Source organism: Ruditapes philippinarum, unplaced genomic scaffold (genome assembly GCF_026571515.1).
Source record: "Ruditapes philippinarum isolate M1 unplaced genomic scaffold, ASM2657151v2 ctg2491_1_1_1_1, whole genome shotgun sequence".
NCBI classification, from domain to species: domain Eukaryota; kingdom Metazoa; phylum Mollusca; class Bivalvia; order Venerida; family Veneridae; genus Ruditapes; species Ruditapes philippinarum.
The window spans coordinates 64,456-79,384 of record NW_026857176.1 but is presented as its reverse complement, the minus strand read 5'-3'; the positions used below and the strand labels follow the sequence as shown (position 1 = coordinate 79,384).

The window sequence follows — 14,929 nt, the reverse complement described above, 5'->3', positions numbered from 1 at the left end:
TGAAAAGGTTACTCGTTTTTTACATAGACAAAAATTACGACTAAGTTTTTAAGGGTAAATGAAAAACATTTTTTTTTCAATTTTTCAGATTAGTAGTTTTCCCCTTTCCTACAATCTTTTTCCCAAGAACACTGGAGTCTACCTCTTCAATACTAGTATCATTGCACTTGCGAACTTGCCAATCGTTGTCCAAGGTAAACACTAAATCTTAAAAAAGTAAGTTTTTAACTGATGTAAACACTTGAAATGAAATAATAAGCATCTTATTGATCACTTTCTTCAAAGATTTGAAAAAAGGTTTGCCCTTGAAGAAAAAAAACACGAATTTTGATATTCTTAAATGGCAAATTAATATAAAATTTTAATGTTATAATTCATCAAATAGCTAGATCATTATTTTTATTTGTATTAAATTTCACTTTGTTAATTAATTCAAAAGATTTTCATATTACGACTTACAAGTTATTTGTGAATAATAGTGTGTTAGTATAAAAGGTATAAGATAAAAGGATAAACATTCAACAGAACATTGCTAATTAACTTTTCAAAGATGCAAGTACAGTTTGTCAAACAGTTCCGGTTAATTGATATATTTGTTGTAAAAAATATATACTAAAAGCATTATCCTGAACTTTGTTTGATGTCTGATAATAAGTAAAATACCTTACCGGAAATATGCTGAAGTTTTTTTTAGTCTTTTTAATCTTGTATTTGTTAACTTTTACATATGAGACATTTATTGACAGATTTAAACCAGTTCAGGTTAATACAAACTGTTCCGGTTAAAGATTGGTAGACATGTCTTAAAGAGAATTTTGACTGTCTAATCTGACAGCTGTATACTGGATTTGACAGACCTAATACGTTTTTACAAGCTTTCTGTCTAAGGGTGAAAAATATTTCTGAAAATAATATGAAATAACAAAAATAACGCATAAGTGTTATGTCGCAAGTTATTTATATTTATTTCAGTATTAACAAAAGCAATTAAGCACTCATGATATCACAAGTTCTTTTCCAGAGTCTTCATTGCGTTCATCTGATTTAACATTCAAGCCATCATTTCATGGGATAGAAATGATATAATCACTTGTTAGCAGACCATTGCCCCTTCTTTGTGTTGAGTTGGCCATGGTGGGTAGCTAGGTTCTGTTGACCAATTAACTTCTGAGAACGCTATACCATCATTGTTTAGAATATCTATCAAGTATTTTGCCAACAACCTTGAGACATGACTAGTATGTAAATCAGCCACATCCTTTAGCTTTAAGTGAATCTTTTCCTCAGTAACTATTCCAAGTTACTTTCCTTTGTAAAGAATTCCAAAACTGGAATCCACAATGTTTACTAATTCTGAATCACTGATCCGGAATTGGTTCAAACGCATGCTTCTCAAAAACCGAACAAAAAGAATGATAATATTAATGCAGACGATCTTGCTTGCCATGATGGAGCAATGATATAACACAATACTGCAAATAACGTTTTTTGCTTCGTTTTCGGGCCTAAATGCGACTAAATTAGTATTTTCACTCGTTGTACTGAGCTATTTCTAACATTGAATAGGAAATATTAAAGTTAACTGGAACTGGTTTATAGCCGGAACTGGTTGACAAACTGTAGCTAATGAACTTTAATCAGACTTTATAACCTTATTTCACCAAAAATGCAAGAAGAACCCAGAAATCTCACTTCAGTTCTGCTTATCCCGTAGCTCTAAAATAATAATTCTGCTTATCCCGTAGCTCTAAAATAATAATAAGGATTAAAAATGTCAAACCGGTTGCGAGGCTCAGTTAAAGAGAACAGGTTATAAAGACTGATAACTTAACTCAAATAACCAATGATTTAAAATGTACCTACAGTGCCCTGATCGAATGTTAGACCCCATATGACACTAAGAAGCATATAAAGTAAGAATGTTTACAGCAACATTTTATTTTATAAAATACAAACACTAAATACGGTTAATAATTACTATTACAAGAACCGATTTTGTGTGATCGACTATTCTAAGATCAGAGCCGAATAGTACAACAAGAGGGCCATGATGGCCCTGAAGTCGCTCACCTGTATATAGGCCCCTGGAGTGGGGCCAGTTTAAACCCCAGGGCTTTTATTTGAACAAACTTGGTAGACACCTATATGTTTCATGCTGAACATCTAAGGTCTAGCTCGTTGGATTTTCTAAAAGAAGATTTTTTCAAGTTTTTTTTTACACATATAGTTACAAACAATGCCACACCTGGGGCACGGCCAGTTTTGACCCCAGGGCTTTTATTTGAACAATCTTTGTAGACACTTACTAGCAAATGTTTCATGCTTAATATCTAAACTCTAGCTATTCGGGTTTTTTCAAAGAAGATTTTAAAGTTTTTGCTATACACATATATGGAAAATCAATGTCCCCCGGGGCGGGGCCAATTTTGACCCAAACTTGGTAGACACTCACTACAAGATGTTTCATGCTTAATATCTAAACCTTAGCTATTTGTTTGTTTTTTTTTTCAAATTTTTTTTTGAAGTTTTTGCTATACACATATAAGGAAATTCAATGACCCCCGGGGCGGGGCCAATTTTGACCCCAGGGCTTTTATTTGAACAAACTTGGTAGACACCCATTAGAACATGTTTAATGCTTAATATCTTAGCTCTAGCTCTTTGAGTTCTTTAAAAGAAGATTTTTTTTATGTTTTTACTATATGCATATAGGGAAAATCAATGACCCCCCCGGGGCGGGACCAATTTTGACCCTAGGGCTTTTATTTGAACAAACTTTGTAGACACTCACTAGAAGATGTTTCTTGCTTAATATCTAAACTCTAGCTATTTGGGTTTTTTCAAAGAAGATTTTTTAAGTTTTTTGCTATACACATATAAGGAATAGCTATGTACCCCGGGGCGGGGCCAATTTTGACCCCAGGGCTTTTATTTGAACAAACTTGGTAGACACCCATTAAAACATGTTTCATGCTAAATATCTTAGCTCTAGCTCTTTGAGTTATTTAAAAGAAGATTTTTTAAGTTTTTACTATATGCATATAGGGAAAATCAATGACCCTCTGGGGCGGGGCCAATTTTGACCCCAGGGATTTGATTTGAACAAACTTGGTGGACACTCATTAGAAGATGTTTCATGCCAAATATATCTAAACTCTAGCTCTTAGGATTTTTTTAAGATTCTTTTTAAAGTTTTTCCTTTTGGTTGCCATGGCAACCAGAGTTTTTAATGGAATTTAAATTTTTGAACAAATTTGAAAGGGGTCCACCTAAAAATCATTTCTGTAAAGTTTGGTTGCAATTGGCCATGTGGTTTAGGAGGAGATGTCGTTTGAAAAGTTTGACGCCATTTTTTGAAGAACGCACGACGCACGGACGCACGACGGACGCAGTGTGATAACAAAAGCTCACCCTTGAGCACTTTGTGCTCAGGTGAGCTTAAAAGGTTAATAATTCAAAAGTTGTGCAGCGTTCTACCAAAATCTATCTTATTTTCAAATCTGTGCCTTGAATACTTTTTAAGTTACCAACTGGAAACAATAAACATAACATGTGACAATAATGTCATGCTGGGACCTTGAAGGAAGTGACACAAATGTTGCGCACGACACGTCATCTAAATATGATGATTATTTTTGTGAAATAATTTTAAAATCCAACTTCAAATTACAAAATTAAGGGCCGGACACGATTTTGCTACAAGGTCATGCTGTGATGTTGAACCTATGGGATGCAACCCAAATGTTGCACTCGACTAGTCGTCTCAATATGGTGATCATTTCTGTGAAATAATTTTAAAATCCAACTTCAAATAACAAAGTTATGGGCCGAACACGCCTTTGTTACAAGGTCATGCTGTAAACTTGACCTTCATGGTAGCGACCCAAATGTTGCGCTACGACATTTGGTAAAATGTCGGGATGTCGTATCGCATTGTTGTGCATCCAAATGAAAACTTTGGCGCGATATGTTGCGATGTCGTATCGCAATGTCGCACGTCGTATTGTATTGTCGCTTTTTTGAATGGCAATGTCGCGATGTCGTATCGCATGTTCGCGTGTCAGGCCTTGCAACTAAACAACGGGCCACGCGTGACAAGGCCATACGACACGTGACATTGCGATACGATGCGCGACATTGCGATACAACACACGACAATCCCAACGACATTGTCGCGATGTCGTATTGCATTGTCGCATACCGCCTACTCGATGACAGCACGGCGCGCGACATTACGATATGACACACGAAAATGACAACAAAACATAGTAAAGACAGGAATAAACATATATATACTATGGAGAACCCGCTTGTATCGGTCTCCCTTTCGTTCTTATAATCTTAAAATAAGCAATATTGAATTTTCTAGTTCATAATTTTGGAGAAAAGTGTGCACATCTTCATTTCACAATTATCTTACTTAGACAGTTAAACACATTATCCAACCTTAATGTACCAAGTGTCGTGGAAAAACGTCGATAATTTTATATATACACGAGGAGTGATCAAATAATACGCGTAAAAATGTTATAACTGTGTTATTAGCACATTTTGTTTAAATCAAATCAATATTAGCTTCTTGTTTGTCTTACACATTGGGAATAAAATTGTGCAACAATTTAATTCTTTTTAAATATAGCCTAAAATGCTTCAAGGGAGTTACTCTGTTAATTTATGAAATAAACATGCAACCAAGTTACATATAGAACTTATTAAATGTGTTGTGGTCAGAGAACACTAATTAATTTTTATAGGCTTCCATTATAGCCTCTGATCATTTGGCGACTCCCCTGAATGTCGTTGAATACACTAGCAAGCGTTTTCTAGTATTTCAGTCTTGGAGAAATTAAACAATTATTTTCAAATTGGAAAATCCAGCATTTTACCCCGCTTTATTGCCACTGAAGACACCCACCCCAATCCAGTTCCAAAAGAAGTGCAGGAATAATGAAAACATTCTTCCTTTTCCAATCCCAAACGTGCAACAGGTATTTAACATAGACGATTCCAAATTAATGCAAAAATTATGTTGATTAATCAAAAATAATTTTCAATTTCATTTTGAGAAGTTCCATATATTTTCTCCAATCAGCGAACGTATCCTTAACGTATCATTAACGTACCCTAATAGTCTTACTTGTCCCTGTACATTTTGGTCTAATCGCCGGGACGCTTACAATTAGTAGTCTCTGACCTTGTGCTTACATAAAAACCAACTGAATAAAATAGAAAAAGCAAAGTACTTACGAGAACAGCATAGAGCCGATAAAATCCAACACCACTTATAGTAACAAATCTGAATAACAAAGCATATCAAAGGTTCAAACAAAATCCCCCCTTATAAGAGTTCACTTTTTCAAGTGACTGATGATTAAATGTCACACATGTGTGTAATGATAAGAAATATATATTTGAAGTTTTAAAAAGTAAAGAAGTTATAATATTTCTTAAAGAAAATCCTTAGTTCAAAGAGAGATAAATCTGTAAATATTGCTTCAAGAGTTATGAACATTGTCACATAGAATGTAATTGATGACAAGGAATAAGTATTTGAAGTTTGAGGTAGATACCTTTAAAACTAAAAAAAAGTTATAGTAAAAAATAACATTTTTCTAGTAAAAAAATCTAAGTTTATGGGGAGATAATTCTTGCAATATAGGTGCTAGAGTTATGAATCTTGTCACATAAGATGTGGATGGTGATAAGGTACATATATTTGAAGTATGAAGTTGATCCCTTAAGAAATAAAGGGGTAACAGTAAAAAATAATATTTTTTTAAGAAAATTTTAAGTTCAAGGGGAGATAAATCTGTAAATATTGGTGCTAGAGTTATGAACCTTGTCACATAAGATGTGGTTGATGATAAGGAACATATATTTGAAGTTTATACCTTAAGTAATGACAAAGTTATAGTAAAAAATATTTTACTGCACCAAAACTTTAATCTGAAATCTGGACGCGGACGCAGACGCCAGGGCGAGTAGGACAGCTCTCCATAAACTTCGTATAGTCGAGCTACAAATGGCATCAAATGAAAAAAATTCTTGAAAAACAATATATTGTATATATTTGATATTAACTTGCAATGGGAGACCAATATAATCTCAGTCTATAACATTTTCTTATGTGCCCAGAGAATAATAACATAAAAAGATAATTCTCATATTTATCAAGTCTATAGCAAATCAATATATATTTTTGAAATACCTATTTAAGCGCACAGGGTTTGAGTCTTTTCTTATTTTTACACGACCACTGTCTGTAGTATTAGCGAAATATCGTTTCAGTTGGATGAAAAGGCCTTTTCTGACATGAATTACTTTGAGTGATAAGCCTGTGTTGGTATTCATTTCACAACTGTCACATCTCCTGAATGATATAACTGATCAGTAGTCGTAAATGCAGCTGAGATGATACATCTAGTACACACACTTATATAATATTTCTCCATACACCTTAATATCTCGTATCAAAAATGAACAAAAATGGTCAATGCAAAAATTTTCAAGAAATCTACTTTAACACTTTCACTGCCATGGGGACGGCTTATGCCGTCCCTGTTATTTACGGCTTTAGACGTTTCTTTAATCATAATAGCAATAATAATAGCAATAATAATGAATTAATTATGATAATAATAAAAAAAAATAAAGAAAATTATACCATCGACAATAATTATTATTATACTCACAGCTTTGGAAACATATATAATTATTATAATGCTAATAACAAATAATTATATAGAGGATATTTGTTAAGTTCAGTGTAAGATCGGAATTTATCACACACCTATTTTGCGACTCCGTAAATATGGTATTGCACGGCCGTATAATTTTATTCAACTCGTGCAATAAATTCAGTATTGATCTTACACTCATTCAATATCCTCTAAATATTTCACCGAGTGAGCACCAAAAGGTATATTTCACGAGTGGCGCAGCCACGAGTGAAATGTGAACTTTTGGTGTTCACGAGGTGAAATATATTTCGATCTTACACTAAACAAAACAAATTTTCTTTTTATTATATGCAATCAAACGTTAAAAAGGCCATTTTTACCTAATAATAAATGAATAGCGCGCCAAATAATTATACAACGTGACGTCATGTACGACGTCACGTTATTAAGTTGGTTTCCAGTTCTGTGTACGCTGGTATTTCACTGAAACAACGTAAGGGGCTTAAATTCAAACAGTGGAATTATCAAATTGATAATTTTACTGTTTCAAACAGTGAAATTATCAGTTTTAAATAACTGATATATTTCTATAAACCATCGAAAAGCATGTTATAAAATTATATTAATTATTCTAACACTTTCGGTTTTTTTTTTCAATATAAACAAAGAAGGCCCGAAGCGTGCATTATTCTACAACAATGCACTCGCCGTTCTTTTTATCTCCCTGTGTATTTTCAAATTGCAGGCGCCATTTTGTTTGAAAAATCTGATAAATAAAAACAATTTTTTGTCGAATTTTGTTGTAAAAACTATCTAGAATCAATGAAAGAAAATGGTCTAACTAAGAAAATGAATCCGAACACCAATATCTTTTATTCAGTCGTTTACGCTGTACAGACGTTTAAAGCATTGTTTACGTGACGTCACATGTAGCGCCAAACGTGCACGTGCAAAACAATCAAGTCAAGTATAGTCTGATTTTATTGACCTGTCAATTATGAATACATAATAGCACTCATTTAAATATTCGATCCCACTTCGGTTTTTTTCCGTTTACATTACGAGAATTAATATGGAGTATATAACTAACGTTTGGAAAACTCCCACTAGCTTAATTGAGCTTTTCGTAACATCCGCAATAGCATAGTTGGTTAAGTGATTACCTAATGCATGAGAGGTCCGAGGTTTGATTCCTCCTTTTGACATTGTTTTTCAGACTTATTCTTTTTTCATTTTAAGTATATTTAATGTAAATGGTCAAGCAATTGCAAAATTGTCTACACGGATATGAAACAACTAAGAAACACTGAATTGTCAAATTTTGTATTGTATTTTTACGACACTGAAATTACATTTACTGATTTAATCCGAATGAATTTTCAGTATTATTTCTTAAACAATGTTATATACAAATGTATAGTATTCACAAAAAAGTGCAAAACATATTAAAAACAGAACAACCATAACTTCAAAAATATTGAAATAAGTAATGAATAAGGAAAAAAAACTTGGAACAATCTGTCTCGATCTTCCAACATATAGGACATTTAGCTAATATATACCCGTGGTTTAACTTATTGCGCTATAACGGTCAGTGTAACTAATACACAGAAACTAGATTAATTTAATCACACCTTACTGCGTACCTCTTACGGAATTTACCGAACATTTATCGAAAATTAACATATTCTGTGCATTGACCGTATAATCAAACAATACGTTATCTTAATAATTTTTATTTCGCTTGAAAAATTATAGAGTGAAATAAAATAAACAAACAAAGTTTTATCAACGTTTTCAAAATGCGTTATTCTCAAAATGTTTCTACACACGGAAGATTTAACGACAGTTTTTTTCATACCAGCCTTTAAAGAACGTTTCTATTGGAAACTCTGAGGGGAAAACAAATTTAAACACTAAACATAAAGTCCGGCTTTATAGTATTAATTATATTTTTTCTTGACGTGTTAGAATGGAAACAGATATTAATTCTTTGTGCATTATTGTATAATAATGCACGTTTTTCGTTCAAATGCTTTGTAATTAATCGGCCTTTCATGATTATATTACTACGCATTTGAACTCAAACCGTGCATTATTCTACAACAATGCACTCGAATTGATATCTATTTCCTAAATAATATACATGTAGTAATTTCTTAGAAAACCCTCTGGCAAATAGGTGATCAATATAGAGGATATTTGTTTGTTTAGCATGTAAGATTGAAATATAATTTCACTGAGTGAACACCAGATGCAATATTTTCACGAGTGGCGTAGCCACGAGTGAAAATATAATAGCTGGTGTTCACGAATGAAATATATTTCAATGTTATATGTAAAACAAATTTTCTTTTTATTTCATGCTTTTTAAGGGATTTTAAGTATATTTTTAATGATTTTGCCGCGTAACATCACGCATTCTCCTATGTGACGTCATAATATGAGCCGTGTCATGACAAAACCAACATAATGGGTTTGCGACCAGCATGGATCCAGACCAGCCTGCGCATCTCCGCAGTCTGATCAGGATCCATGCTGTTCGCTATCAGTTTCTCTACTTGTTATAGAGTTGGTAAGCGAACAGCATGGATCCTGATCAGACTGCGCGGATGCGCAGGCTGGTCTGGATCCATGCTGGTCGCAAACCCATTATGTTGGTTTTGTCGTGACGCGGCTCATATCATGACGTCACATCATCAATTTTGAAATAAAGTTCCGTTAATTTTCTCTAATTTTGTTACATTTTTACATGATGTATGATGAAATCGACTTTCTTTTCCTAAAGAAGCAAAATTTACGCATGACGGCAATTATTTCTGCTTGTTATTTCATTTAGTTATGATTTTCTTTTCATCCCCATTCAGATATAGTCCGGCTACAGTGAAAATTATATTTTATAAAGTTCACTAGTGGTTAATCAGAATATAATCATCTGATATATTACAATAAAACACTGGAAAGCATGAAATAAAAAAATAACCCTCTCGCAGCGAAAGGGTTTAATTTATGGGCAATGCGTTTATTTATATTTCATTTATGAGTATATCCCTTGCGCATTTAAAATGCCCAAATGCCTCCTTTTACCAAAAACACTAGAAGAATCAACTTACATTTTTAGAAGTTCAATATCATACCCTTACTCAGGCTGCTAGAGAGTTCGCAGCACTTTGCAAGATTTGAAGCCAGTCGTCCATGTTGGACGTATAATTATATGATACGAAGGATGGAAATAATAAGAATGATATTTACGGGGCATTGTCATTTTCCAACGTAAGACCTTCCTCTTTCTCGAACTCTCTGAGACAGTCAACTATGGAAGGGTAGTCTCTAATTTCTCTCCGTGGTATTTCAAGAGTAAGTATGTTCGCATCCTCTGAAGAAATCCTTGGCTGTGAAATAGACCAGAAAAGACTTCAGAATGATAATTCAGGTACTGTAATCCAACTAAAGTTCGAGTAAACAAATGGTTGCGTTTTATCGACGGACCGCATTTTTAGGTTCGCGTTTTTCATTATGTCGTGAAATCCGCGATCAATAAGTCACAGTGCTATGTAAGTCCTTTGCTATTCAAAAGCTAATGTCCAATAACGGTGTTTTTCATTAAATAATAATTATTCTAAAACATCTCGCAACATGTTCAGTGTAAACATACAGGAAACGTACGATACATTATTCTACGATGAATTTATAGTAGCTTCAGTTGATTGTTATAAAGCCCCCTCTAGTATTAAGTTAAAACGTCGTTTCGACTATGTAAAACAATAGTGTCGTAATTTCGTGGCATGCGATGTCCCAATGATAATATGCAGTGCATGAGAAAAGCGTGCGGCTGAAAAACTATAGATGTCATTATTTTCAAGTTCTTTTTATTTAATTGCTCCAAAACAATTTGAAAGTAAAGAAACAAATGACAGCAGTTTAGAATATCAGAATATTGAAAAATTAAAACATTACTATGATTATAAACTTGTGAGGAATTCGGTAACAGCCTTTGTACCGCTTGGCGTTACGACGCTATAATATAGTTCCACACCTAATCACTGTAAAATCAAAAGCAGTGAAAAATGGGTTCGGATACTAGTAATTTAATAACTAGGCATCCGAAATTCTGCCTGTCCCTTATTCTGAACATATGAATTATTCCTTAAATAATTTATCTAACGAATACAAACTTATATATGAAACAACTTATAAGTTTTATTACATAAACGCCCGCGTTGATACAGAAGTGAAAACGATATCGCAGACATTTCAGTTCGCAGATTGATATGGGCCGCTAAAAATGCTAACATTAATCGCGCGAAATCATTTGCAGTTTCACAGTATTTAGATTATATATATTATTGTTCCAAGTATAAATTTGTTACTCCTAGACATAGTATATGAACATAACTTTACACTATATACTTAGTTTATGTGCTACACCTTTGATTCTAAAATAAATATTGGGCTTGACGTAGTTTAACTGACATACTGGAATTATAATATAAGAGAAAGGCATCTTCAAAACGGAAAACTAATATCAAGACGAATCTTTTTAAAGAAATGTCAAATAAGTGTAATATGCAAAAATAATTTCGACTATCAATTAATTTATGTGATAACGTGTGCAATATTTGCCTGAAAAGGAAAGAGTATGACTTGCTTACCCGATTACAACGGTAACATATACGTGTTGACTGTATCTTAAATTCAAAGCCAGTCTTTGAAGGTGTGTTTTTCTGCATCACTTCTGATATAAAGTGGACTGAGTCATGTTCTTCACCAAGTGGCATGTCTGGAAGCTCCGTCTCTATTATGTCCTATCAAAAATACATACATTTCATTAAAATACTTAGCCAAGTATTCAGGAAAAACCTTGCCAACTATGAAATACTGTTCTAACGGTCATGTGTAATCATGAACATGTCTTATCTTTTTAAAAGAAGAAGCTCTGTTCGGAAAACACATATGCCCCCCCCCCCATCCAAGTAGCGAAATTTATGATGATACAAATTTAAAATGACAGCACAGTGTTAAAACAGCAACTTAAATTAAATGTTTAAGTTCTAAATAATGGAAATAACTTTCTGGTGTCAGAACCTGCATACAAATCAAGTAAATTAACCTATGATCTAATATTATTAAGTACAGATTATTCAAGACAAAATTGCAACATTTTTAGTATTTAATTTAATAAATGACTATGAATTTGCCTAGGCATTTAGTAGAAACACTGGTGATGCAAATATTGTGCGGTTGGCATTTACTAGAGACACTTGATTTAAATTGAGAATTATCCAACTTGCTGAAACATGTTAACCATTTCTCAAGTACAAAATGGGAAGATAAACGAAGAAATAAGCTAGCCAGAGTTATGTAACTTGTCGAAGTCATGACCTGTTTATTATTCATTGTGTTAACTTCCATGCCAATGCTCTTTTTAGAAATCGAGAAATATCCAACTTGCCGAAAAAGGTTAAATGTTGTATTTAACTTGCCTTGGTCTCGAATATTATGCCTTACCATAAGAAGTCTCTTAATGAGTTATGTTTGACCATTGTGTTTAACAAGGGCTATCAGTAAGACAGCAAAGCTCGGCTATTCGAAGTAGTGTCGCAATAACATACAATTTGACACACATAAAATGTATGGTAAGAAATTCAGACACTGCCATTACAAATTATAAACTTGGTATTCAAAGTACAAACAGGGGTATAATTCGGTAAATGCAAAACAGAGTTCTTTGTTTTGGTGAAATAAGGTTGGATCATCATCTTGAATATTTATATGAAATTTTTCAGTGATATCCGAGTTTTGGAGAAAAATTCTGCATGCAAAACTTTCATTTGGATTCTCTTTTTTCAAAAGGGGGCATATCCTTATCAAAATGCAAATTAGAGATGTGCCTTTATGACACGAGCTTGGATTTCATCTCGAATAATTGTTGTAGGCAATACCTTTCTTATTTTATGTAAAACATTAATGTACATTGTCTATGTGTAAAACTAAAAAGGGGATATAATTTAGTCAAAATGCTGTTACAGTTATAGGTCTAGATGATATGAGCTTAGACTTTCAATTCAGAAATGTGTGTACAGTACAGTTTAAATTTGACATCTGACAATTTATAAAGATATCATTTTGCATGCAAAACTTTAATGTATATTTTTTAACTCCAAAAGGAGGCATTATTCTGTCAAAATGCTAATTAGAGTTGGCCTTGATGATTTCTGCTTGTATTTTCTTATCGGTTATTTGTGTGACTATGAAAGTGATAGATGTTTTAGTTTTGCAGATAGCATTTTGCATACATAACTATAATCTGGCATAATTCTGGCAAAAGGCAGTTATACAGAATTATGGGCCTTGACCATTTGATATTATTTAATAATCCTGAAGATATATGTTAAGTTTCAGGTCAATATCTCAATTATGTTTGAGGTTATACCAGGGATTGTGCTTGCACGCAAAACGAAGCCCTGTGATAAAAAAAATTATTTCATGCTCGACTCAATTTCAGCACGAAAATTTGATGACTTCATTCAGTTATTTCTTATTTAAGATGACTGTTAATGTTTTATACATTTCAAGTTTGAGCACAGAATTGAGTTGAACATGAAAAAAATTATAAAATCAAGGGGCAAGGTGAGTACACAATTATGCTCGAATAATAATATTTTCTTTGAATAGCCGAGCTAAAAATAAATTATATTTGAAAACAAATTTCTCCGTTTTTTAAAGGTTACGCCTTAATGTTGAATAGGAAACTGTAGGTATGACTATGCAGTACTGTTGATGATAATTCCAAATATGTCTTACTCTGAGGTCTTCAGGGTTTATTCTATCTAATCCACTGAATGTTGCCGTTCTTATCATAACAAGAACATCTTGAACAGTACTTGGCAAAGGGTGGTGATCTGGAAGATGAAGGTTATAGATGTAACATTAGCGTAATATTTGAGCCTATTATTCTTGTATGGATCATTTCAAAATTTAATAAATATAGGATATTTTCTATGAAATCAAACAGTGAAAACATTAATATTTTCATTTCGTGAAGCAAACACAAAACGCATATGTATGGTAGGCGTCAATATCTGAAATTGACAGAGACAAGGCATTTATTATGATAATAAAGGTTTTAAGAGTATTGAATGAAAGAGAAATAAGAATAGTAAGAAAAATATTTGTTTACCTTCCAACATAAATCCTGGTAGAGATGCCAAACACTGTAACGCTGAGTTCAGCCAGCATGTGTTTCTTACATTTACTATTCCAGGGACAACGCGTTTTTTTTGAAACCGAGGATTTTTTGACTGAGTCTTCTTTTTTTCTTTCACATTGACTCTGTTTGTAGTTCCTTTAGGTTTAGGTAGGTCCTTGGTTTCATAATAAACACCTGTCTGTTCTTTCGTTTTAACTGTTCGTCCCCGCTTTGGTCTCCATCCCTCTTCAGCCCTGTCTGCCTCATCACTGTCAAATTTGGCCTTCTTTCGTGGAGGCTCAGTCTTTTGGTGCTGTTGGTGCTTTCTCAGACGACCTTTAAGCACTGGACCTATCATCCATACGAACTTTGCAAGTCTTAAAGACCGCTCTTCCTGGATGACACTGTTCTTCAGCACGCCCATCCAACTCTCCACTGGCGCGTTGTTCTCCCGTGTTTCGTCCTGTAACATCATTCCACTCCATAAGGGAATTAACGGTAAATAATTCGATACCATCATCTCCAATACCTCAAGATTATAGTACTTGTTAGATATTGTAACATTAGTGTCTTGTTCGGGAATATAATTCTGGTAGAGGGGTCTAAATGGAGACTGCTCCCTTATCGGCCCCTTTCTCGCCACTACAGGCAACAACTCATCGTCCGATTCCTTATCTGTCAAAAGAATACAATGATATATAATGATACAGTCAAACTCCGGCTATTCAACAACCCTTTATTCAAATACCTGGCATTATTCTTAAGTTACACTCAGTCCGGATTCATTTTCTATATGCAGTCCCTGGCACTTAATCAGGGTTCACACTGTGACGGTATACAGCCATGGTTTACACACCGGCGCCAACCGGCATCACAACCGTAGCAACGCCGGGAAATACCGCATTGAATCAGGATCCACCATGGATGTATACCCAGGCAATGTGAACTAAGCTTCATCAATCTTCCCAGTTCATCCCGGTTCACCGGCTACAAAATACCGGGGATGCACCGGGGCATACAGAGGGACAGTGTGAAGCGGGCTTTAGAACAATCGAGGTTG

The 14,929-nt window shown here is 33.8% G+C and overlaps 1 protein-coding gene and 1 long non-coding RNA gene across 2 annotated transcripts in view; both read right to left on the bottom strand.

Annotated features, from left to right (window-relative positions):
- Positions 1 to 14,929, bottom strand: part of LOC132749000 (uncharacterized) — a 47,767-nt gene that overhangs the window by 13,032 nt on the left and 19,806 nt on the right. The gene's annotated exons all lie outside the window — the stretch shown is intronic.
- Positions 117 to 14,929, bottom strand: part of LOC132748999 (titin homolog) — a 30,905-nt gene continuing 16,092 nt past the window's right edge. Inside the window, exons 3-9 of the mRNA XM_060738663.1 lie at positions 13,861 to 14,544; positions 13,485 to 13,582; positions 11,333 to 11,485; positions 9,933 to 10,072; positions 6,209 to 6,370; positions 5,248 to 5,296; positions 117 to 207 (exon numbers count right to left, since the gene is read on the bottom strand). Coding sequence (XP_060594646.1) covers positions 202 to 207; positions 5,248 to 5,296; positions 6,209 to 6,370; positions 9,933 to 10,072; positions 11,333 to 11,485; positions 13,485 to 13,582; positions 13,861 to 14,544 — 1,292 coding nt within the window. The 3' untranslated portion in view covers positions 117 to 201. The remainder of the gene's footprint in view (positions 208 to 5,247; positions 5,297 to 6,208; positions 6,371 to 9,932; positions 10,073 to 11,332; positions 11,486 to 13,484; positions 13,583 to 13,860; positions 14,545 to 14,929) is intronic.